This window comes from Callospermophilus lateralis, chromosome 10 (genome assembly GCF_048772815.1).
Source record: "Callospermophilus lateralis isolate mCalLat2 chromosome 10, mCalLat2.hap1, whole genome shotgun sequence".
In the NCBI taxonomy this organism is placed as follows: domain Eukaryota; kingdom Metazoa; phylum Chordata; class Mammalia; order Rodentia; family Sciuridae; genus Callospermophilus; species Callospermophilus lateralis.
In genome coordinates, this window is record NC_135314.1 from 35990573 (window position 1) to 36018180 (window position 27608).

Here is a 27608-nt window from a genome sequence, read left to right on the forward strand (position 1 = left end):
GTTCTTTCAGTGTGAAGAGGCTGTGTCTAAGTCTGCCTTGTTCCCAGTGTGACCTATTAACTTTGCAATGGATTACAAAGAACTGGCCTGCTCTGCTTGCCTGGTTGACACAGAGGTCTACATCAAGATCCAGGCATACAGTCTGTCTTTAGAAAAGTAGACGCAGCTTCTTTCAGGTCTTTCTAAATGGCATCAAAACCACAAAAGTGAAAAGAGCAAATGAATCAGAATAGTTTAGATTGTGCTTCCCAGGGTGTGTTCCAGCCACTGTGGAGACAAGGCAACTTCCCTAGGTACTTCACTTAAGAGGATTTTCTTTCTAAAACTCTAGTCTAAATGTTGTCAGGATGTAGATATAGAGGCAGGTGGCCCAGTAATCTAAATCTAAGAGAGATGGAAATGGTGATATCTCCTGAGATCTGACATTTTACGAAAAGATTTGAATGTCAACAAGACTAGATGATGAACTGTGCTTTGTTTCTCAGATAAACTAGCTCAGAACTTTTAAACTCATTTATCTTGAGGACTCCAGAAGTCTAACTCAGACATCAATCAGAAATTCTTTTCCACCTTAACTCTTGGTAAGACAAAAGATCTAAAACTCTGAATATAAGGAGAGTGCTATTCCACAGTTCAAGTTTCATAAAGAAAACAATATCTCATTGAATTGTTTTTATTTTGATACTTTATTTTGATATTTTATTTTATTTTAGTCATAAAAGTTTAAAAAATCCTTTTTGTTGAGAGGCATGCCTAAGGAATTTTCTCCTCGGCACATTTTAATTTTTTAAAATAATTTCTCATATGAACAAAATATACATAACAGTATGAGAGAGGATTCGGTCATCAGTCAGTTTTAAAATTATCAACATTCAGTCAACAATTGCTTCATGTGTAATTACCTACACTCCACACAATTGTTTTTATTATCATATTCTCTTGGTTCTTCTTTTTCAGGCCAAATCTACCAACATTGAATTGAAATTATATTAACTGTAATATTTTGACAAATTGATAAACCAGGCTAACCCACACTCCTATTTGAACTTGAGGATTTCCATATCCTCAGAAAATTCTGCCATATCTCCTCACAGCCAGTTGCCAACTACCAAAGGGACTACACTTCTGACTATTTAAAACAAATTTATTTAAAAGAAGTTAACAAGGTCCACTGGAAGAAGATGTAAGATTGGCTGCAAGGATTATGAAGAAAAGAAATTCAACAAATTCCTATTTATTTTTGGCCCTCAGTTTTGACTAACCATTCCACCAACATATTATGACATATGTTACATAAGGTATATTGTGGAAAACACAAAAAAAGAAGAGATATAAATATAATAAGTATTAAAGGTAAAATGGAAGTTTTGGAAGACAGTCAAAAAAAAAAAGAGAGAGAGAGAGAGAGAGAGAGAGAGAGAGAGAGAGAGAGAAATGGGAATAGTAAGTCTCAAAATGTCCTCTCTAGATTCAGCTATATTACTTATGTAAAGAATCCCTCATACACTTGCCCCTCAGAACATGGCCTGTGGGCCACAGACTGAATCTCAAGCACAGCATTTGTACCAACTGAGTAGGAATTCACATTGTAACAAGATCTGATGTTGACTGGTATGCACATTTTATTTTGAGACACTTTTCTCTGGAACATATTATATGACATGCCAAAGGGAATGGAAACTCAAAAACAACACTTATGTGAAATAAGAATACTCATGGAATCAGCAAATAGACCATTTAACATAAAGAAAACTTCTTTTGACTCTATTACTGTCTAACCCAACCAGGTATTAGAAGATAAAATGAAGATACATTTTAGGTAACATTTTTTCTCTGCTTGGGGAAGGAGGTCAGCATCAAATATGAAAGAAGATATCATGATTGCCTTATGTCAATGTTTTTTCCTGATCATTTGTGGCTTCTATAGTAACCCCATTAGCTGTCACATGCGTATTAAAAGCAACAAATTAAACTTGTGTTTATTTTACTTAAATGATGCTCATTAAAATTTCATGTTGTATACAATTGCTATCAAATTTTATGTGTCCAATTAATATTACATTAGATGATACTTTTGTAATGGAACAACTAAAGGAAGCAGATGTTTGAATTCCTAAATGCAGGTGTTAAACAGCAGCAATACTTTAGAATAATTTCCATATATTGTATAATTTTAAAATGGTTTGTCAAGAGATCTAAATTTTCTTACTTTGACACTGCTTAGAACTAGGAGCAAGTAAACATTGAGCATAGAATTATAGGAAAGAAAATGAAATGTAAAAGTGACACAGTTTTGTATAAATTTGTGAGACATGAAAACTCAAAGAATCTCCTAATTTTTAATATTAATAAAGAACTATAAATATATTTGCATTATTTTTTTATAATTTGATTTAAAGGAGGTTATTTTGCCTGAAATCTTTTGTAATTTACAAATGGAAAATCTCATTAAATGACTTCAGTATAAGTGAATTGAGATATTATATTACATGCTTATGAAAAATGCTATATAAACCCTGTATAGCAAAAAAGACAGAATTTATATTTTTGTTTCTTTCCTATTTTCTGTTAGATTTCCTTCATCTCCAAAATTATCTAAGATCCACAAAACTTTTTATGGTTAAAATATGCTATTTGTTTCCTAATGTGTGAACTGAATCATAATCATATATGTTTTCAAAACAAGATATGTATCATTTAACAGGATTTATTTTTTTCTAGTATTTATGGTCCTTACTTTTAAAAGTCAACCAGTAACTTTTAAAAGTCTTTACTCTGGAAAAGAGTAAAATGCAATTATATATATATACACATATATATACACACACATACAATTGATGAGTATATATGTACTCATCAATACATCAAATTCAATGTTATTTTAAAAGTATTCAAAGAAAGAAAAATGGAGCAATTGAGTTGACATTAGTTGATTGTTGTCACTAAAATATTTTGAAATATCTTTAGACATTTTTTAATCCACAGTAAAATAAAATATGTACTGTATGTGAATAACTAATTTCTAGAAAATATAATTGTTCATTTGATATTGGATGATGGGAAAAATAAAAAAAAAAAAGCATAAGAACTGAACACATTTTCTTCTCATTTCAAGATCTTGTTATAATCATTTCTTGACCTTAGTCCAGCATTTTGGTTTCTAAACTGTTGAAATTGCCCTCTTCATATCAGCTACTTCAGACTTGAGAAATTATAAATTAAGTAAAAATATTATTAAACCACTTATTCTCACAGAAGAAATAATCCCTTAGTGCAGCATATCAGTAGGAGAATTCACATCTTGAGGAAAATATTCTCACTGGTGCTGAAACGGAATTCTCAGTCAAGGAAAGAACACTTTCTCGATCTCACTGCATCTATGTATTTAAATATTGAAAATGTTCAGATGACTGCTCCATCTTTTCTTTGCCAAAGATCACGACTGTCTCATCTTAAGTTTTCTTGAGCAATTTTGTGTTTGCCTTACGTTGCTTATGTGAAAATCAGAGTGAAAATAGATTGTGCTTTAAAACCTAGCCAGATAGCCAGGAATTTGCTCTTCCCAACTGCGTTTGTGACTCAGAGAAGTAAGAAAATATTTTAGTGAAACTTCTGAGAGAAAGGGGAGACTTCTTTTGTAAGTGACCTGCATTTTTCAAATGGACTACAAAATGTATTTTTTAACTTACTGTAATATAGGTTAAACTTAACACCAAAGAAAGAACAATGCCGTGTGTGCCACCATTCTGTTCTATATTTGTACTTAAACCTTCGTGTTTGTTTTTAAGTAGTTGCATATTTTTTTAGCAAATTGAGATACTTTAAATACAAAACTAAGGATAATTGCTTTTTAAAATCAATACAGGAAAGAAGAGTTGTTTTCCATGTCTTGAGTACGTGATGTGTTACACTTTGAAAGATGTCACAGGATTTTTATACTCAGATTTTATTTACAGATGTAAAATATTTGAAAGAAGAGGATGCAAATCGCAAGACTTTCACTGTCAGTAGCACACTGGATTTCCGAGTGGACCGGAGTGATGATGGAGTGGCTGTAATCTGCAGAGTAGACCACGAATCCCTCAATGCCACCCCTCAGGTAGCCATGCAGGTGCTAGAAATCCACTGTAAGTAAAACTCTACTGTTCCCTTCTTTATCTCAGCAGCAAATCTCATCTGAATTTAAAATCATTTCAAAATTACCTGAAATTACAGCAAATGTGCAGCAAAATCTATGCTCATTAGTATTAATCACGTTCAAAGGGAAGTACTCCTGGTCTGAGTGTCATTTTGACAATGAAGGAAAATAATGGAGATCTCATAAAGTTAATATTCCTAATTATGTTTAAAATTCAGGCATGATGTATGTGTATGAATGGTGGTGGGGGAGAAGTAGCATGGCTATATTAAATCAATTTTAATAGGCAAACTTGGTTTCCTGGCTATGCTTTTTAAATTAAAGTAGTTTTAAACCCTTCCTATTAGGTATTCTATCTCTGTTTCAACATAGATGCACATCATCATCATCATCATCATCATCATCATCATCATCATTGTTATTTACAATGAATAATAGTAATGTTAATTGTGTGACTCCAAGTTAGCAGTGCTAAATGCTCTCAGGGCATTAACTCTCACAGCCCAAAAAGCTGTGTGACCTGTTACCTTGATTAGTCATAAGTTACACCTGAAGCCCAAAGAGTTTGGAGGGTGAGTCAGACAACTAGAGAATGGTAGACTTTTGATCATAGCAGTTTTAATATTAGCAAGGTACAAAGGATATAGGAAATGGTTCATATGTATTTTACCAAAATAAAACTGGAGGGATTGATATAAATAAGACAAAGTAGAAAATAGAAGACAGGAGTTCATATTTTCCAAATTGCATGATGAAGATTTTTCATTGCTTTTACTATCTGTGATAAAATTATAATATCCACTTAGAATTTGTCTGTCATACAATTACATTGAATCCAAAATTGCTGAAATCTAAATATTGGTTTTCTATCATGTCTCATTGCATTTTTTTTCTCATTTGTTTAATCAGCAAGAATTTATTGAGTGTCTATTATGTCATGATCATAGTTTTGGACACCGCAGTTATAGACAGAACAAGAAAGAAGAAGTAGGGGCTGGGGATGTGGCTCAAGCAGTAGCGCGCTCGCCTGGCATGCGTGCGACCCGGGTTCGATCCTCAGCACCACATACAGACAAAGATGTTGTGCCCGCCAAATACTAAAAAATAAATATTAAAATTCTCTCTCCCTCTCTCTCCTATCTCTCACTCTTTCTAAAAAAAAAAAAAAAAAAAAAAAAAAAGAAAGAAGAAGTATAAAACAAATTGAAATTGTCTCATTGTCAAAATCATCATCAACACTATCAACACAAAAAACCCTATTTCTTTTATGCCATTCATTCTAGATATGAATGATAGAAAAGCAATATAAATAAATACAACATATAGTGTATCATATAATGATAAGTACTATGCAGGAAAAATAAACTAGTGGAGGTAATAAGGATATGGAAATGGAAGTAAAGTGAGTGACTGTGAGTGTGAGTTTGTGTGTGTGTGTGTGCACACACACATTGCAAGAAAAACTTCCTGATTTGGGACTATGCTTAGTATTTTTATTTCGGAATAGCAAGGATGTTAGGTGCAGGACAGGCTGAGTAAGCTATCTGCAGGGCATGCCAAAGTTAGTTGCAGGATGACCTGGCTTCTCTAGCCCTCTGTCTGGTTCTTTATCACCTGTTTGCTTCAAGCCCAAATGCCCAAGCGCCCCGCTAAAGGTTGAACACTCAACCCCCTTCTCAAGGCCAAGCGCTTAACCCCCTTGTGTGCCAACAAGGCAGCTTGCAAACCCAGAGACCCTATTAGATTTGGGCTATAAAAACTCCCTCCTGACAGGCCCCTCTCTCTTGCTCTCTTGCTCTGTCTCCTTTGCTGTGTGCTCTCTCTCTCTCTCTCTCTCTCTCTCTCTCTCTCTCTCTCTCTTTCTCTCTTTTCTCCTCTGTTGCACTGCTGCAATAAAGATCTCTTGGTTGCTCTGAGTATTGTGGTCACTTTCCTTTCAAGGGATACCAGTGTTACAACTTGAGAATGGCATAACATAAAATAAGTATTAGGATAAAAGACTGGAGAAGTATCGAGGAGAAACGATTTCATATAACTTTTGATTGAGAAAATGTTATCTAATTATAATATTCCATTGCTTTCTAATTATTCTTATGTTATTAGCTATTTGAATTATTATAATTTAAAAAAAGAATTTGTATTGGATTAGTTCACTAAACGGTCTTCTCCTCCTCAAAGCAGATTCAGCAACAAGCACATTTTAGAATCCCAAATGGAGATTATCTCCAAAATTCAGTACATGAATTTATAGAGTGACCTTGGAGAATTACTGAAACTGCTTGAACTTTGATTATAAGTTAGACAATTAACTCCTATAACAAGACAACTTAAATCTAGTTTGTGGCATTTAATGGACTTTAGATAAATGTCAACTGCCTTCCCTATTTCTTCTTATTTCATCAAAAGTTCTTTTAAAATATAAAAAGTTATGTTATTTGATATTTTGAGAAGACCCAGATCATCAGCATAATAATTTTGAGCTTTTATACATATATATCAAGCAAAGTGATTACAGGCTTATAATCGCATATTTAACTGTAAATTTCAACATATGATAGAAGAAACATTAGAGATTAAATTATAAGAAGTTTTGAAGACTAATGGCATCCCCAGATTCTACCAATTCTCAGGCAAGTTTAGATTTATTAAGTTTTCTGTAGTGAAGAAGAAGACATGTCAGATGAAATATTGGGTGTAGACAAGAAACAAGACTTGTTACAGGATTCAGGCTTGTGCTGGTTTTCATAAAATACTCTGAATTAAGTGTTTTCCAGATTAGGAACATTTGAGTGATGGGTGTATTTGTAATTTTACATGAAAAATGAATGGTAAAGCAGAAGAGGATTTGTAATTATGAAGATATACTAATTAATAGTGCTAATTTTTGTGGTTGTTGAGTGTCTTGATCTTTGTATTGATTCATCATCAATTATGGGTTAGACTTGACATTATCTGTTTCCACCCACAGTCATAGTACCTTTATATGATTATTGTTTATCATGCTAGAGGATGGTTTATGCTTGTTGAGGATTTTTTGGAGGGAGGGGTACTGGGAATTGAACTCAGTGATGCTTGACCACTGAACCACATCCCCAGCCCTATTTTTTATTTTATTTTGAGACAGGATCTTAATGAGTTGCTTAGCACCTCCCTGTCGCTGAGACTGGCTTTGAACTCTTAATCTTCCTGCTTCACTCAGCCTCCTGATCCGATGGAAATACAGGTGTATGCCACCAAGCCTAGCACTTGTTGAGATTCTTTAAGCCTACCTTAAAGGTGCCAAGTGTCTGCTACCAAGGTTACCTTGGAAATTCAAAACTACATTATATACACTACTAATTTTTAGCTGTTTGTTCACCAAATATTATTGTGCATAATTAAGCAAAATTTCATGGAAGAGAGCAATTGAATTGACTAATTTTTAAATTTTTACTTGAAATATTCTGCACTTCTAATGACTGCCCAATTAAGAATAGCATCTCATTCTATCATAGTTTAATATGTAAGTGGCTGGAAGGCAGAAACCAGATCTATTTAAATTATTTTTCTTAGCATCTAGTATCCCATCATTCATTTATGTGAAGTTAATTAAAGCTAACTGATGGTAATGCTAAATGTTCCCTTAAGGATACAGAACATTCCCCAGAGATGAAATGAGTGGAAGGTAGTGATGGGGCACTCAGTGACAGTCAGCATCAAAATTAGAGCAAATTGAGTAAATCATCAAATTCTCCATAAACACCTAGGGATGATGGTAATACTTTGGTGTTTGTTTCTAGGGACAGTAGATCATAGCTTCAGAAAAGTACACATGTACAAATACATGAAGTACAAATTTCTAAGGATTTGAGAGGGGGAAGCTAGAAAGGAGACTTGGAAAAAAAAAGTGGTAGTTTTAGCATAGTTTCAGATTTCCCCTTTGCTTAACAATATTCCTATTGTGAATGACCTCAGAGTTCAATCTAAATGGAGAAACATACAGCATTTTGGAACCCCCAGAGAAGAGAGCATTTTTTTCTGTGGTGTGTAAAAAGGGAACTATATATCCTTACAATAAAGGAAACCTTTATGATCTCTATGACAAAAATACTGTTCTGTTGTGGAAAGTTAAGTTTGACAGGAAATAAGAGGAGTTGAACACATGGTGCCAAGGAGCGTAAAAATAAGAATGATAAAAAAAATAGTAGGAGGTATTATATTAGGGTTAAGTTTTTAACCATGTAACCTTATTTTATATAATTTAGAAGGTTTTAGCCTATAATATATATCACAGTAACATGTATTTTTTATAAAATATTAATTATAAATTTAAATACTGCCACTTTGATGAAAGAGAGTTTAAAACTAAACTTTGAAAAACTGCAGACTTTTTGCTATAAACCACAAAAGCTTGCAAATTTCAAATAATAGGTAAATGATTATTTTCCAACTGAAAAGCTGTGAAAGTCATGCTTTTGTTTTTGTGTTCAAGATGAAAACTCTTATTCATCTTTTTATTTTTTTACACAGATATCTTTGAAACAATAACTTTTTTATTTTTTTATTTGTCTGATTTAATTTTTAGAAGAGATTGTATGAGTCAGATTTTATTTAATTCTCAGTAGGAATGATGTCTGCACTAACTGAAAGAATTATGCATAGAATGCAGAAAAGAAGAACATAAATGAATGTTCATTTTCTATATGTGACATTGACAAAAATTACACCATTTTCTGTTATTGAAAATAAAGCACACAAAAGACAGATTAGTAAAATATGACAGAATTTTTTTCCCCCAGAAGGACTTTTGTACTATGGTGTGAACTGCCTACATGGTAAAATAAGGGCCTCACTGAAAAACAAAATGTGTGTGTGTGATAAAATACATTTTATATATTTCATTAAATCATGAAATATTATGCTATAGTTACTATTTATTTAGTACTTCATATTTAATATTGTCCAGCTATGTTCATAAACTTAATAGTTGTTTACACACATGGACCATTAATATTTAAAATAGTAAATAAAGTACTGATGATAGCTTATAGAGGAGACCCCACATGTAAGTCCAAAATAATTCAATCTAAACATAACATAGGGAAGAGAAGAAGAGTGGGAGGGACTTAGGGGGGACTACTACAGTTTTAAAATTGTGTGTTATATGAAATCAAGTTAGCAATGACTTTAAATTTAAAAATGCATTATGTACATTTAAAATAACAGAAAAAAACTTGTTAAATGATTTTATTAAATTATTTCTTTATAAAGAGTTAAATGGTCAATTTACATCCCAATCTATATATTGGATGATTATATATCCTTTGCATTATAGCAAGAAATAATAAAGTTAATCCATATTTTCTATTAGCATCTTACATTTTAAAATGTAGCAAAGTATTTGTAGCAATTTAAGTAATGTACTGTTTTCTTTAAGAGAAATAGTTTTTGCCTTGAATAACTGAATTGGCAACTATATGTTCTCCCTGATTTTCCAGACCATCAAATGTACTCCATCAATTCTCTTTTCAGTTCCCCTTCCCAATAAAATAGAAAACATCTTATTATTGTAGGAGAGAATCAATGTAGGTGGATATGGAGTTCCCTTATTCTATTGATTATATCTTCTTTTCCACTGTGAGTAATCAAGATTCAGAAAAAAAATGTTTTCAAATATAGAGATTTTTATCATTATATTTTTGGCTGCTTGTGTTTTTCTTGAACAGAAAATAATGAAGCCCCCATCTACCCAATCCATTTCACACCTACCTGTATACTTGTCTATCCCTGGTCAGGTTAAATTGTCCTGTGTTAATTTTATCAACTGTGCTTTCAATACTCCTCTACTTAGTTTAGAAATGACTCAATTAAATGTTTCAGGCTATGTAGGCTCATTAGTCAGGAAGGTATATGTTCTTGGTAGCATTTTAAAATAACATATCTTGCTCATCTGGCATCTCACTTGTGAAGTGCTGATTATCTAATTATCTTGTCTACTATGAATTATCTATGGTCCAGGGGCACAGAATAAAAAGAGAACCCAAAAAGGTGAAATAAAAACTATCTTTAGGTTAAATTTTTCAGAAATTAAAATAGAATGTTCTTTTGACTAACAAAATAGCATGTTTTTGCCTGTGAGTACCTTGGACAGATTTTAATGGAGTCCAAAATATTTTAAAAAGTTGATGAAATGATACAAATGCTAAAATAACAAAGTAATCTAAGTCTGTTATCAAAAGATGTTTCATTATATTAATAAAAGTAGCCTAGTTTGAGATCTCTGTAAGAGAACTCAACATATTTTTTAAATTTTCAAGGAAAATACATTTGTTACAATGTTACCCATGGTAAGTATTACTTATACATTTGTTCACTAACAAAATATGTTTTCTTTTTTAAGTAACAGGAATATTTTATTCATGCCCTATAATATAAGATTGAGTAGTTAAATCATCAAACATTTCAGTCATCTGAATTCAATGATTCAAAATGTTACTATAATGTTTTATGTTATTAATAATAAGGAACAAATTCTGTGTTTTTAAATCCAAGAGGAGCCTATATCTGTGAGTTGGGATTGAAGACTTTTAAATTAATAATAAATTTTTATATTAAAATAATACAAAACACTCTAGGCTTTTCCTATTTGCTTATCATAAAGATGTATTTTGAACATGCAAATTAATATCATAAAGATATAAAATAAAACATCAAAAATATGGAATGTATGTATATTAAGGGCAAAATATATATATTTTCAATTACTATTAAGTTAATTTAATAGATAATTTAAAATAGTTTAAGAACATGAGGCAAAAATTATTTTGGCTGGTAAAACATAATATTAAGAAGTAAGTGCATGTTGTAGATATCCAGTGTCTTTAACGTTCCAATTAGCACCTTATTCTATTTTATTAATCTTTTTTTAAAAGATATAAGCTATTTTTCTTTTCTTTTTTTTAAATTACTAGATATTTAATATACCAATATTTTTCAATTGTTCTAGTTCTACTTTCTAAAGAAATTATCACATATAGTTGAAGATTTTGAATAGAAAAATACATAGAAAACTACTGTAATAAATTAGTATGTTAGACATTACCAGATTAGTCCTTGATATATCAGGGAAAAGCATCATACATATATGCTATCTGGTCCTCCAACTTTTATTTTTGTTTTAACTGATAGACTTTCTTTTTAGGGCAGTGTTAAGGTTAGAGAAAAATTGAGCATAATGTACAGAATTCCCATATACTTTCTCTCCCAAGCCAGACACCTCCTTACACATTTCTTTATAACTAATATCTTACATTATTATTTATATAAATTCTAAATAAGTGTATTGATATAGAAGATAATGATGATGATGATTGCTATTATTATAATTGTTATTATTATTATTATGGGTATTGAACCCAGAGGCCCTAGACCACTGAGCCACATCCCAGCCTTTTTATTTAATTTTTTTTTATTTGAGATAGGGTCTTGCTAAGTTGCCCAAGCTGGTCTTGATCTATTAGATCTTATCCTGATTTTCAATATTTTTCCTTATTGAATTTTAAGACATTTTCATATATCTTAGCTAAAAGTACTTTTATATATATAATGTTTTTTTTTTCCAGTATGTACCTTGTCTTTTCAATCCCTTAATTGTAACTTTCATAAAATAAAAGCCTTTTTTTAAATGAAGTCCAACTTAATCAAATTTTCATTTCATGGATCATGTATGGGATGTTGTATCTAAAAAGCCTTTCTGATCAAACACTTGGAAACTTAGACTTTTACTTTATCTTCTAGAAATTTTATAATTTTATGTTTTTTATAGTTTTATGTTGAGTACTTAAATCTATGATCTATTTTGAGTTAATATGTTTTTAAAAGAGTAAGTTTTGTGTTCATGACTTTGAATGTTGTGAGGACAAACTTTGTCTATAAAACTAAAAGTAAACACTTATTCTTCACCAACATCTTTAGAATTTTTCATTCATCTCCTGAATTTTCTAAATTTTTTGAGATGTTTTCTTCTGTCAGTTTTTTTTTTTTCTTTTGCCATTATGATCAGAAAATGAAAGCTTCTGAATTCTGAACTGAGATTATAAAGGGTAAAACAATCAATTCAAAAGAAAACAGAACTATAATGATGGTGCTTTGATTTCTAGACTTCTTTTAAAGGTCCATGAAACAAAATTCGAAACCTGGGAAACTTTATAAACAAAGAGGGTCCAGGTGACAGTAGTAATTTATATCATTTTTACATAAACCATCAACTGCAGCAGGACTGTCTGATAGTTTTCTGCAATGGTAGAAATGTTCTATACCCAGGCCCAAACTGTAGTCAGTAGTCAGTGGTATGAGATGACTAAGCAATTGAAGTGTGTATCTTGTGACTAAGAAACTGTATTGAGGATTTAATTTTTATTAGTCTACATTAAATTTAGGTAGCTACATATGACTACTCATTACTCTATTGAATTGGTCTTAGGATGTCCTAGTACTCTTATTCATTTTCATCATAATTTGGGGGCAATCTATGAGTTAATGGTACAGTAACTCTAGGATGCTGAAGCCTCAAGACTTATTATAATATGGAAGTGCAACAACACCAAAACTTGAAAATTTATCATAGATTTAAGGATGCTTTTGTATCAATATATCTTAAATGTAAGCATGATTCATGTCAATGTATTCTTATCTTACCTGCAGAATAAGATCATTTAAAATCTATTTCAAAAAGAAAATTTTCACTTTGTCATTTAGAAAAATCTCTAAGAATTGCAAATCTCTAAGAAATTCAAATTATATTATTCCCTAAATACAACTGAAAACTGCCAGGCACCGCGGCACATATTTTCCTGGCAGGTCAAAAAATCAGCTGGAGAATCAAAAGTTCTAGGCCAGCCTAGGCAACTTACTGACACTGGGTCTCAAAATAAAAAATAAAAAGGACTACGGATATAACTCTGTAATAAAGCACCCCAGGGTTGAGTCTGCAAACTAAAAAACAAGAGCAAAAACAAAATCTGTATCAAATACACTTTAAATAATGTAAGATCAAGCATATAATTGTAAAACCATATGAAATAAAATAATGTATTGATTCATTTTTTTTGCCTGTATTTTAATGGCCTCTAGATTCTCTTTAAGATCTTCCTTGAGGCTCATTTTTTATGGTAAAGGCACAATCCTTCTGATGTCCTCTCAACCCATTCAGTTTTACACATTGCCAAATATATCTTCTAAAACTTATTTCTGAGCCTGTTACTCACTTAAGATGATTTTTTATTGCCTCTAATGTAATGTCCAGACTATTGAATCTGACACACAAAGCTTTGAAAATATAACCCCCTATGATGGTTCTCTCAGTGTTCTTTCCCATATAGCACACCCTACATGATTTCACAGGCCTCATCTATAACCCAGTTTTGTTTTGTTTTTACTAGACACTGGTCTTTTGTTCATCTGTCCTCCTCAAATTCTATCCTCTTTCTTCCCTCCACAAAAATTCTACCATACCAAGTACTGTATATTCCCTGAATGATTTAAATGCCATTTCTCTCGGTAGCTATCATTATTTTGTCAAATGTGTGTAATCTATTCCCTCAGTAACTACCACAATGCATCAAGGGAGTATTATGGTGCCTACAATTTTGCACTTTGTATTTTTTGAGCTATATTCTTTATTAATATTAAATTTCTATGGCCTACTATTTTTTGTGGATGTATAGCAGTTGCACAGAGGTAGTACTATGCCTTGTGCACACAGTAATTTATAAACATTTGCCAAATAAATGAATGATTGCCATAAAAGTAATTTTCACTAGAATTAGAAGGAATTTAACACATTGTTGAAGGGAAGGTATCTGATAGTTTTGATCATTACCCAAAGAAATCTGAGTTAAATGGAAAGTGAGAGTTTGAGTTTTATTTCAAAATTACAGAGAGAAAAAAATAAATTGGACATATTAGAAAAAGGTAATTTTACACATAGGAAATGACTAGCAGATAATACTTTAACTGAAATGGTTTTGGATAACTCTTGCCATATCACCTCACAACACCCAATAAAATTTGATGGACCTTGAGATATGGGTCAAGTTTGATTTATAGTGTTTTATTTCAAGTATCATAATGGTCTTACTCAGACTATTTAAACTTTTATTTCATTTCAGGAATAAAAAATAATACAAGAGAAAACCAACTATATCATTAATTATGATGTGTGAGAGAAAGGGAGAGAGAGCACGGGAGAGAGAGAGGGAGAAAGGAAGAGAGATGTTTGACACAGAATCCAGAAACATCAATAGACAGGAATTAGAATATGCAGATCATATGGAGTCAAAGAGTCTTGGCCTGGATTTTAATTCAGAGAGAGAAAGCACTGATTTTGAGGAAGGAATGTAAAACAAAAAGCATTAATCTCTGAAGTTTTAAAATTCTATTGTTTTCCTCTTTTGTAGTAACAAGGAATGTATCTATAGGTAATAGAGTATATGTGAATATTTAGAGGAAGGCTTTAATGGACATTTTGACCCAGACAATTCTTTATTGTGGGACTTGTCCTGTGCATTTTCATTATTTAGTAGCATTCCTGGCTTTAATCCATTAGATGACACTGGTAAGCCCTACATCTATTGCCTTCATTTCAACAAACAAAAATGTATATAGACTTTGCCAAGTATATTTGCAGGGCAAAATTTTCTATAGCTGAGAATTTCTATTTCAGTGTGAACTCAATGTGACTTCACTAAGGTGAGGAGGTATATACTTTTCTTTAAAATTAGTGATTACCAAGAGATTTTTATAAAGGTGTTAAGTCATTCTTTTGTTTGGAAACCTTTTTATAATAAGATTGCAATAAGGCAAATATTTACAACTCATTCATCTGTAAAATACTAAAAAATCACTATTAAATTTCCCTTAATAAAGATTTGTTTTTAAAATATTTTTGTGTTATTTCTGAATGAGAATCACACATGAATGCAATTAATGATAAATGAGATAAGAAACTAAATTTTAAAGGAGTATTTTCATTTATCAAAGAGAAAAACAATATGAGAGGATGATATGAGAGAGAGAGAGAGAGAGAGAGAGAGAGAGAGAGAGAGAGAGAAAAGTAAGGAAGAGAGATGTTAGACATAGAATCCAAAAACATTGATAGACAGGATTTAGAATATGCAGCTCATATAGAGTCAAAGAATCTTGGCCTGGATTTTAATTCACAGAGAGAAAGCACTGATTTTGAGGAAGGAATGTAAAACAAAAAGCATTAATCCCTAGAGTAGTCTCAGAGAAAACAGGAAACACACACTTGCTGAAGTGTGTTATGATAAGGGGAGAGAAATATCAAACCAATTTATGCTTGTGGAACTTAGTCAAGTCACTCTTTTGAATTTTATTTTCATAATTTGTATAATGAAGACAACATTTCCCTTATATACTTTACGAAAGACACAGGAAGCTGATGTATATGGAGCATTTACATTGACAAGTATAATTTGTCAAATATTGGATTAATGTTCGGAATTATTTGAAGATAGCTCTGAGAAGTAAATTGATTTTATAGCACAGTTGTGCTCCTAACAACCAGTTGGAAAAAATTACACAAGGCCATATTCATTGATTCAGCAAATATTTAATTGAGATCTGAATTTGTTCTAGCCATTGAAGATACACCAATGAAATATATAGGTTTGATCTCTTCTCTGATTAGCCTGCTTTCCTAAGCATATGCTTGGTGCCTGGTAACACCATGTATGAAAGATAACAATCTTGAAATGTTACCTTTTGACTGTTATAATGTACAATGCTGTAATGTTAGAATTCCTTTGAAGTCATGGGGAGTAAGGGTACAAACACTATGCTAGTATGTTTTAGGAACTATATTAAAATATCATTAAATGAATGGATCATTTGGGAGTATTCACAGAAAATAATTTTTGAGGACAAATAAAATTACCAAAATAATACTTTCATTTCAATCAGTGGCCATGTAATACCATAAGCAATGCATGACTACTGTTTACAGTTTAAGTTATTTATCATTGTTCACATCATATATAATACAATGTGGAATGATCTCATAACTCAGTATTAGGTGTTAGTCTTTGGTTGTTTCTCTTTGGTGGTTTGCTCATCATTAATAAAAGGCTAAATACTACTTTTGTATAACTGTAAGCCCCTGTTATACTTTGTTAATTACAGAAGAAGGTTGGTTTCTTATTGGTAATTTTTAAATTTAAAGGCTCTTTTTAAAAGCTTTAGTGTTGATAGATGTCATTGAACAACTGACACCAAACACTTTAAGAGCTGTTCTTTTAAGATTATTCATTGGGTGTTTAATAGTAGCTTCATCACAAATCTTTTATCTTCCAGAATCTTTGTTAAGAATATATAAAATCCATTCCATTGGATCAATATCTTTATTTTGATTCTAAGTCTGATTCATCCAAATGGAATGTGGTATTTCCTTACTTCACAAGTTAATAAATCTTTAAAAAGAATAATATTTGGCTTATTAATCTATCTCTCCAACTGTAATTATGTTTCTTCCAAATGAGCCCCAGTATTTTTCAGATAAAAGAAAAAGAATACTTACGGGGAATTTTTTTTTCACATTTGAAAATATTTTAAGATGGATTCTGAAGAATGATATATTTTCCCCTGGAAAAGCCTTAGAGAAATCATTTAACTTTCAAAATAACTGCATATTTTGTGTGGTTGCTAATAAGTACTAAGGCAATATTTGTGAAAGAATAAATACATCTTTTATTAAAAGCTTGTTCAAAACTTTCTCATATTCTTGCATTTTGTGAGAAACATTGTAATTTATTTTGTTTACTTATTCAGCCTTGTTAGTCAGCTTTTATCACTGTGACCAAAATACCTGACAAGAACAATTTAGAGGAAGAAAAATTTATTTTATCTCATTGAGTTTCAGTGGTTTAGTCCATGGTGGGCTGACTCCATTTCTGTGGACTGAGGTGAGACATCTTGGCAGAAGGGTATGGCTGAGGACAGCTGCTCAGTTCATGAAATCCAGGGAGCAAAGAGAGAGGAAAAGGAGACTCCGGAGAAGATGAACTTCCAGGGTATACTCTCAGTGACTCTCCTCCTCTAGCCATGCCACACTACCCACAGTTTCCACCTAGTTAGTTCATTCAAAGTAACATGTGCTGATTAGCTTACTGCTATCATAATCCCATAATTTTATCTCTGAATATTTCTACATCAGTACAGAAACTTAGGGAGGACACCACATATCCAACCTATAACATTCCTTCCCTGGGCTCCCAAAGCTTATGTCCATCTCACAATGCAAAACATGTTTAGTCCATTTCCAAGAATCCCATATTCTTAACAGTCTCAGCATTTCCAAAAGTCTAAGTCTAAAGTTTCCTCTGAGATTCAAGATTCTGTGAGCCCCTGTAAAAATCTAAAGCACATTATGTATGTCCAACATAAAATTGCATAGAGTAAGCATCTTCATTCCACATGTTATAAGTAGGATTATAGAAAGAAAGAATGAGAAAATTCTATAGCTCTACATCCAGCATCTGGGGCACATGGCATCCTGATGTTCTCTCCAAAGGCCTTGCATAGTTCTAAGCCAATGCCCTTGCTGAATATAGCTCACATGGTCCTCCTAAACTTTGTTTGATTTATGCAGTTTTCCTCAGCAGACATCCCACATCTTATTGGCATCTCTTATTTTGGAGGGTCTCCACTTCAGGTTTGACTTTCTTCTCATGCATTAACCCTTCAGAGGCAGCCCACAGGAACTCTGATCATGCTACATGCTGCCTGGCTTCCAGGTCTTCCTTTGAAATCTCAGCGGAAGCCTCTATGAGACCCTAACTCTAGCATCCTTCATTCCTGCAGAACTATCACTATGTGGATGACACCAAAGTCTTTGCCAACTTTTGCAGTAGCTCGGCCCCCTGAAACCATGACTGCAGAAGCTTCTGGGGTGCTTCATGGCTGAGCATAATGAAACTGTTTCCAATGCCTCTCTGTGCAAGCAGGACGACCTCATTATCTTTTCTCAAAGTAATTTTCCATGTGCATCGTTGAGCCTATGAAGGATATGTTCTTATACATTCCTGAGATGTTCTCAAGCCCTCTTTCCTATTGTCTCTATGCAAAGTACTTAGCATCTCTTTTAGGGGCAATAGTACCTTTAAGGACCACATCATTCCTGGCCCTAATTTGAGACATACTTTTCCGGCCAGACTGCAAGTTTTTAAAATCTTTCAGCTCTGATATCTTTTCCTGATTCTCAAAATAAACCTGGCTAAAAGCTGCCAGCAACATCCTTGCCACTGACTGAATGCAATGCTTCCTTGAATTTCTTCTACGAAATTAATTAGTACATCACCTTTAAATTAGGCTTCAGACAAAGTATCAGGACATGAATAAAATGTAGAAAATATCTTTGCCAGAATATAGCCTGTACGGCATCCACTTCAATTCCCAGTAGGGTCCTCAAACCTCATGAGCAGTGTTCATTGTCTGCATTCTGGTCTTCTCAGCTTCTACCAGAATGACCCATGGAGTTCTGATTACAGCATTCTAAAGCTTCTCCAGCCTGCATCCCCAAACTTTTCAAGGCTTTGAAAAATTCTTAGTCATAGCAAGCATTCTATTAGGATCTGAAGACGCATGATTAAATAGATGAAGATCTTGCATCTTGAGTGCTCAAAGCATGGATGAAATAAACTAAGTGCAATATTTTATAACAGTACCTATCCTGAACCATGGAATAATTTCAAGCTAATTTTAACTGTTCCCTGTTATTCATATCTGTGTATATTAAGCACATTCATATATATTCAATAGACACAGGATTAACAGAGTTGACTTATACTTTTGCACATTAGCAATTTTCACACTGTTTTAAAATGTCCTCAAATAAGTTAAATAAGGGCTTCATGTATAGGACAAAGCCAGAGTAAAGACATAGCAGCAATATAATGTATTTTTTTCTAACCCTTCTAAAAAAAGTATCACTAGTTGTTATAACTCATGGTAACTCATTATATGAGCAGCTTAGAAACAGGACATTATTTCCATCCCCAAAGTACTGAAGCAAGAACATTATTCTGTTTTGTAAAGAAGTATAGTAGAATTAATTCATGTTGCTTCTAGAGAGTGAAATAGAGGAATTACTTCCAAAGCAGTCTGGAATTACTATTTAAGTAATCTGTTTAAGCAATATTCCCAATGCTTTGAAATATATTTGTAATGAAAAACTACAACCTAGAAGAAAACCTACAAATAATTTAAGAAATAAGACACATTAGCAAAGGATGGTGGAATGTGATGGGCATCATTATTCAAAGTACATGTATGAAGATATGAATTGGGTGTCAATATACTTTATATACAAACAGAGATATGAAAAATTGTGGTATATATGTGTAATAAGAATTGTAATGCAAAAATAACAGAAAACAAAGTACATGTATAAAGACATGAATTGATGTGAAAACACTCTATATACAAAGATATGAAAAATTGTGCTCTATATGTGTAATAAGAAAAAATATGTTTAGATGTGGGTTTCACTTACTAAAAGAAATATTTTGAAGAAATTATTACAAGTAAATAATATTTATATTCTTTTACCCTAACATGCCTTTAATAGTATAAAAGAGCATATATATTAACCTGACACTTCTTGTCAACTCCCTAATGGATACAATATAATACTTATAAGAATAAAATAAAAATAATTACAGGTTTTTGAATTTAAGTAAAAATTGGTCAGAATACAAATGACTTCCTGTTATTAAAAAATATTTGATAGTAAATTCAGAGCAGTAATCACACTTCTATTGAATCTGACATGTTACTAATGTAATTTTGTGTGCATTGCTATGAACATGTATAAATAGGAATTACTGACATTTTATGGTCATCAAATCTAGCATTTTGGCATAATACTTCAATAAATCTGTTCAAAATTGAGTGTTTCTCCTGCCAAGACCAGATGATGAGAAAAAAATAGTGTATGTATGTAGTGCTTATATTAAAAAAGACATTCCCTCTTTAAATCATGTAAAATTATTATCTGAGGATATCTAAGGCAGATAATTTGTAACAGGAAGACAATTAGCAATATACATTTAATTAATGTAAATGTGAGCTAAGATTAAAAGTTAATCTAAGGTTTGTGACATGAGTATTTAAGAGCAATTATCTGTGCAGCAGGCACCAACAAAATTTTGATTAAGGATTTTAAAAAATATTTTATAATTTGTACCAAATTTATGATAAGATGCATCAGAAATTTTATTGCTTTTGTTTATTTAGTGTTATGATTTAGATATGTTGTCCCCCAAAAGCTGATGTGGTGAAATGTTCAGAGGTGAAATGATTGGGTTATGAGAGCCTTAACCCAATCAGTTAATTAGTCCCCTGATGAGGATTAACAGGGTGGTAACTGAAGGCGGGTAGTGTATGACTAGAGGAGGTAGCTCCCTGGGGATGTGCTTTTGGGCTATATATTTTGTATCTGGCAAGTAGAGTCTCTTTTCTTTCTGATCATTATGTGAGCTGCTTCTATCCTCCACACTCTTCAGCCATGATGTTGTCTTACCTCGAGCTCCAAGGAATGGAGTTATCTGTCTACAAACCTCTGAAACTGTGAACCCCATATAAACTTTTCCTCCTCTAAAATTTTTCTTGTCAGTTCTTTTAGTCACATCAGCAAAAAAGAGGTGACTAAAACATTTAGTAATTATTTACTAAGCATAAACTTAGTATAAAGCACTATGCAAAACACAGGATATAGTTGTGATTTAAGAAAATACATAAGGATTAATCACTTATTTTCCTCACTGATAGACTGGCATTTTGAAGAAGTGTTCCTATTTCATGTATTCCATCCCTATTGTTAGAGAACCTGTCTTTATTCAAAACACATCCAAAGCAAGCTGGTTTAACTAGCAAAGACACTGACACCTGCTGAAAACTGACCAGGCCAATTATATGGGCATTTAAATCAGTTGTGTTGACAGGAATGTGGTTCTTCTAGTCACAAGTTTGTTTTTGGAGAATGCCAGATAATACTGGAAGAATATTTACTTGGATAGTTTGCTCTTCTTCTTTTTGGAGTGCCTTCTACGTGGACAGCAGTAGCTAAGGGCTGGGTGTAATAAAAATGAATGACTTGACGTAGTCTATAAAACAGGTACATAAACAATTACAAGGTTAGGATGTGCTAAAAACTGTAAGAATAATAAAACATGACCCTATGGGGGTGCTGGGAAAAAAAAGAAAATACGTAAAGATGAAAAATATGTAGCAGATGCATCTGAAAAAATTAGAGGGTAATTGATAATTACCCTTAGCAAATGCCATTTAAGATTTGAAAAATATGTAAGAGTTAAGATCATCCCAAAATGTAGCATTTCTGACATTTTATATAAAGTCAGGATGAAACATTCTTTAAAGAATCTGGAAGAAAGCATAATTGCATGCAATTCAAAGGATGAAATAGAAAGTTAAAGGACAAGAAATTAAAGAAAGACACAGATCATGAAGGTCTTAAATAATTTAATAAATTTTCCTTTTATCCTGAGAGCAGAGATTAATATGTGAGGTTTTAATAAAAATGTTGATGTGGGCTTGAATGTAGCTCAATGGTAAAATGTTTGCCTAGCATGCACAAGGTTCAGGTTTTAATTGTCAGTAGTGCAAAAAACAAAAAGGTAAAAAAGAAAAGAAAGAAAAATTGATGTGATAGGATTCTTTTTTGAGAAGACAGTTTTGTTTAGTTCTAGAGTAAGATTAAGATGGGTATAATAGTGTTGCAAAGGATACCATATACTGTTTGGGCAAATTGGACCAAAGAATTATTTTGGAGGTATTAAAAAATGTGTGGATATGAAAATTATGTAGGAGATAGATCAACTGGATTTTATGGATAAATTATAGAAAACAATTTGTTGATTAATTGGTTATAGAAATGATAAAGGAACAAGAGACATCTGATGGTATTTTATCAAACTAATGATTGCTGGAGGAGAGACATGACAAAGGGAAGGTTGGGGGCTGTGAGTTCATTTTAGGCATATCAAATGTGCCATGTCTTTGAGATATCCAAGTGGACATGCTAAATAGTTGCTGCAGATAAGGTAGTATAGCTCATAGAAAAGAATTTCTCTGGAGTCTAAATCTGTGAGTGATTAATAGGTAGATATAGATGTGGCTGATAGACCAGAAAGAAAGTTATGTGAAAACAGATTCTGAATCATATTTTTCCTGATATCAAAATTTTAAAGGCTAAATATAAAAAAAAGTAGAATAATAAAAAAAATATTAGCCAGAGATATATAACAGGATTGTGTGTGTACGTGTGTGTATGCATCTGTATGTATGTATTTGTGTGAGATTTTGTGTAAGGGGGAGAACTGTCAATGAAAGTCAAGAAAGACTTCTTTAAGATTACATCTCCATTTTTAAAACATCTTTACATTCAATGACTTTTTCAGTTTTCATATTCATTTAGAAAAATAAAACTAATCAATATTTTTAATAATTTGAAGTCAGATAATAAGAGTATGTATTATGTTCCTTGTTTTTTGTTAACTTGAAGGTTATTTGGTTTATTCTTGTGAGTTTTATAGAAATACATGCTTAGTGTATTATCTGCTTTGGCATTTTCTTATAATTGAAATTCTGTATGGTAAATCTAAAGGGAATGCTGAATCATACTTCAAGAGATCATTTGTTATAAAAATGCTTTTCTCTAATAAACTACTTAAACTAAACAGGCAGAGTTAGGCAAAATCAGTACATATTGTGTGTTCATCCTTTATCACAGTTCTCTAAATTTACCTTACTGAAGCAAAAACTGGTGATAACCTGACATATCATTTTGGTACATACTAGTCCTATCTTATGAGCAGGGCAGCAGTGCCCTGGAACTAGCACCTCTCTCCTTTACCCCAGGAGCAATCCTCAACCAAACTCTAAACAGCATTGGTAAATATTCCATATATACTCCGTCCCTTGCCCATTAAGTCAAATAACTGAAGCATATCCTACATCATCTCTGAGTTTCCGAGCAGGATTGAACTTAAGTTGCCCAAAGTATAATTTGCTTAATAACATAGGCTTTATTTGTCTTATTTATTTCCTTTCCTTCCTATATAACTTTCCAGTGCCTACTGAGATGACAAACCCTCTCCACATACTTCAGATTCTCTTTGTTAAAATAGTGTATTAGTCAGAGCTTTCCAAAGAAATAGAACTAGAACGAGTAGTGTGTATGTATGTATGTGTGTGTGTGTGGGGGGGTATATATATATATATATATATATATATATATATATATTTACATATATGTATATACAGATAGACTAAAAGGTATTATTCATAGGATCATAGAGGCTGGCAATTCCCCAGTTGTGCAGAGTGGGTCAGGAAGTTAGAGACTCCAGCAAGCCTTTGGTGTAGTTCCAGCCTGAGTCTGATGGTCTCAGAAACGGGACTTGTTGGTTTAGTCCCAGTACAAAGGTGTGTAGGCTCAGAGCCAAGGAAAACCTAATGCTTTCATTCCAGACCCAAGATATCCAACTTGGTGTTATTGTAGCAGAATGCCTCAGAAAATGAATTTGATATAGAAAAATGTTTATTTTGGCTCATAGATTTAGAAATTTCAGTACTTGGTTGTTTTGCTCTATTGCTTTGGGCCTGGAGTGGCACAGTATTAATGGTGGGAGTACATGTTGAGACCACATAATAGAGGAAGCTTATTTAACTCTTGGTAGGTAGGAAACAAAGAGAAAGGCAAGAAAGGACCATGTTCCACAGATCGCCTACAAGGGCACACATAGTGGAAAGGAGTTAGGTCATTGCCTATGCTCTACCCTGTAAAGGTTCCACAGCCTTCCAATAGTGCCACATGCTAGCAAGCATGTCTTTAATACATGAACCTTTGGGGAACATTTTAGATCTAAACTATAGCAAATCCAAAGACAGAAAAACGTGTGTATTGTCTTATACTTGATGGAGAAATATGTCATATTTCTTCTATTATTTTTTTTCTCTGGAGACTGTCATCTATCACAATTATTTATGATAACACATATATGGAATTTTTTGTAACCAGGATAAGATTTTTGAGTACTTTAAATGAGATTTTTGTTCCTTAAAAGATTAAGAAACAATGCATATGAAGCACAAATAATTTCAAAAGATGACATAAATTCAACCACAAGATTGTAGCTTGTTTTATATACAACATTTCTGAAAATTACACAACTGATACTTATTTCATGAGTTTCAAAGTCTGAGAGTGAATATAATGCTAACTCCATTCCATTCTTTCATTAAAACTAAGGACACAGTGAGAATAATTGTGATTATTAGGAGCAGTCATAGTCTATTTTGTTCAAGTACACAATATGGAAACACAATATGGAAAAAAGATGGGTAAGCAATTTCATATTGACTATTTATAAAACAGTGCCAGAACTAACAAAATACTATAAAGAAATGAGTGTGAAGTGTGTGGGCTGGGGCAGTAACTCAGTGGTAGTACTTGCCCAGCATGTGTAGGGAACTGAGTTCAATACTCAGCACTGCAAAGAAAGAAAAAAGAAAAGAAAGGAAGAAAGAAAGAAATGTGTTTCCATTGTCTGTGTTTTTTAAGTTGTATTTTCCATTTACATGTTTATTGTATAAATAAAACACTTTCATATAAATATTTTGGGGTATTCTTGATTTCTTCCACTGGGATGATTTTATTCTTAAGGAGAAATAATTTTCTAAAAATTTTGTTGTAGCATATAAAACAAATTTTTAACTTTTAGTAATATTATACATAGCTTTTTAAATTAATTTGCCAACTGTACTTCAGAGCTAGCAGCATGTGCTCAGTGCTGCATTACTGAGTTTTCAAAGAGATTCTCCATAATGCTTCTGAGAAAGTAGTTCATCTTGTGTTCATTGGGGGTTCTTTATTGTGAGTCCCTGGTATTCCTGCAACAATGAAAGTGTTGTTATTCAAATGCACATAAATGCATTCAGTCCATAATAATAGTATTCATAGCCATCTATAAATAGTTGAAGAAACAATTGTATGAAATGCTTGATATTCCTCTGAGCCACTTTTTGCAATCTCACTTTTAAATTCAGATTTCAGTGGTGCTCTTAATATATTCAGATATTTTTGTTAGATTTGCGCTGACAAGAAACAAGCTTCTTGAAATTACATACTATACTTCATCAAATCTAAGCAATCTCTTATAAGTGCAATTGTAAGAAATATTATAAATGCTGAACATGCAGATAATGCAGTTATTAAATCCTTTGTCATGTGTGTTTAATATCTTCCTTAATATTTCATTCTTCCTAGATACACCATCAGTTAAGATTATACCATCTACTCCTTTTCCACAAGAAGGACAGCCTTTAATTTTGACTTGTGAATCCAAAGGAAAACCACTGTAAGTGATTTAATGAGCAATAAAGTTTTTCACTTTTTCTTTTATCCTCCTTTGATTGCAGGGTTTAACTGTAGAAATCCACTGTGTTTATCTTTTCTTAGTGGGCAAAGTGATCTCTAGAACAGAAAACCCGCTGAACCATGTCTTCATTAAGTGTCTGTAGAAGATTGGTTTTTACTTTGTCATCTAGTGAAGTTTCTGGGAAGGTTTCCAGCTGTGATCCCCTCCCCCGCCCCTCTTCTCTTTCTCTCTCTTTATTTTTTTATTATAGTAAGATATTTCAACCTGAAAGGATTGTAGACTTAATCAGTCACTCTTTATATCATTAGATTAAAAATAAAAAATTAGACATTGCTGAACTTAGTTCACCCAAACAAAAAAGAAAATATGGAAGCATCTGCAAATACACTCAGGTTTTAAATGGAAAATCATTTTTGAAATAAGAAAATTTAAATGTATTTTCCTTTTGTAGCTCCCAATGAGACATAATTTGTGAATGAGATAAGCTTGGTTATTGTGAATCTAAAGGGTTAGAAGCTCAATGTTGTCAGTTATAAAGTCATTTCATTATTAGAATAGATGTATGCTAATGTCACCTCATCTCTAAACTTTACTTTGTGGTGTTAATGTTTATAAACAGCTAACTAATAGGATCCCTATTGTTTTAAATGATACTTAAATATGAATTTTTAAATATAAATCATTTAATACTATGACTGTTCTAATATAATAACAGTCTAGGCTTAACTTTTTGCTTGATTTTAAAAATGTTTACAATTGATTTACATTCTCTTTAAATTTTAATAAAAGGAATTCAGTTGTACTCTGTATATAACTACATGAGATAGCTTCTGTGCAAATTAGGTTAAATTATTAAAAATTTGCTTTCAATAATATAATTTATTTAAATGTAGGTATCATATTATCCCATGAGAAATCTTTCTTAAAAAATTGTAAGATAGAAAAAGGACAAATAAAAAAATTATAAGGTAAAGGCCTAATATTTTAACTTCTCCTCTTGCATATCATTATATTTTTAACCATTTTCAGTGAATCAGTGCCTTCTTTATCATAAATTGGATATCTTAATATTATTTTTCTTCAATAATTATTTCTCAGAGATACAAAGATTGATTTCAGGAACAATTTATGGTTAATGTATTATTTTTCTCTTTTAAAATATATTGGAAGTCATTTTATACTTCAAAAGGAAATTTGTTTTTTTGTAGTAACTTGGCTACATAGCCTGCTCAATTCACTTTTATAATTCTAACCTCTGAGAAGCTTAAGATGCTTACAGAAAGCATTTTTGGCTACAATATGCTATTCATATGTGACTAGTACATTTCAGCTTTACAGCTTCAACAAGAATTTTTTTGGCTAAAAATTCAGTACTTTAGGAAAAAAAGCATAATGGACTCCAGTCAGCCTTAGACATAATTAACCCCCAAATTTCTCTGTTTTTATATATTCACTATCAAAACAAAACCTATGTCTCAACAGTTCTTTCCATCTCAACTCTTGATTCTTTCTATTATTTTCCAACTATGACTTTTTCTTCTCCTCTATTCTTTTGTTTCTATTTCTTCTGACAATCACAGGGACTCTCATTTGGAGATCTGAAGGAACGTGGGAGGATCAGGACAAAGCACACAATTTTGTTTTGATTCTTTTATTTTTCTTTAGTTTTCTCCAAAAGTGCATATGTGTATACTTTGGTATATTCAATGCATGCAGTTATATGAGCTGAGATTTTTAGGAAAAAGTTCTTGCATGTTCAAATAGAATCCAATTTTCTCTCTGTTCTCTGATGTCATACCTACTCCCAACAAGAGCAAAATCATTTTATTTATGAGAATAGTTGGAATATGAGGTTTGTGAAATTATATTTTCAAGTAGTCCATGCCACTCACGGCAGATACAATTGAATAGAGGTGCCATATTTTCGGTCTGAGTTTCAGTTAGCTAGAAATAAACTGTGATATATAATAATCCTCTGAACTGCAGATGAATATGAAGTATAAAATATCTTATTT

At 32.1% G+C, this 27608-nt stretch overlaps 1 protein-coding gene across 2 annotated transcripts in view; it reads left to right on the forward strand.

The window, feature by feature from the left end:
- Cadm2 (cell adhesion molecule 2) overlaps positions 1-27608 on the forward strand; it is a 151858-nt gene that overhangs the window by 18808 nt on the left and 105442 nt on the right. For both annotated transcript variants that reach the window (XM_076867884.2, XM_076867885.2), the window contains exons 3-4: positions 3957-4127; positions 25482-25572. In XM_076867884.2, coding sequence (XP_076723999.1) covers positions 3957-4127; positions 25482-25572 — 262 coding nt within the window. The remainder of the gene's footprint in view (positions 1-3956; positions 4128-25481; positions 25573-27608) is intronic.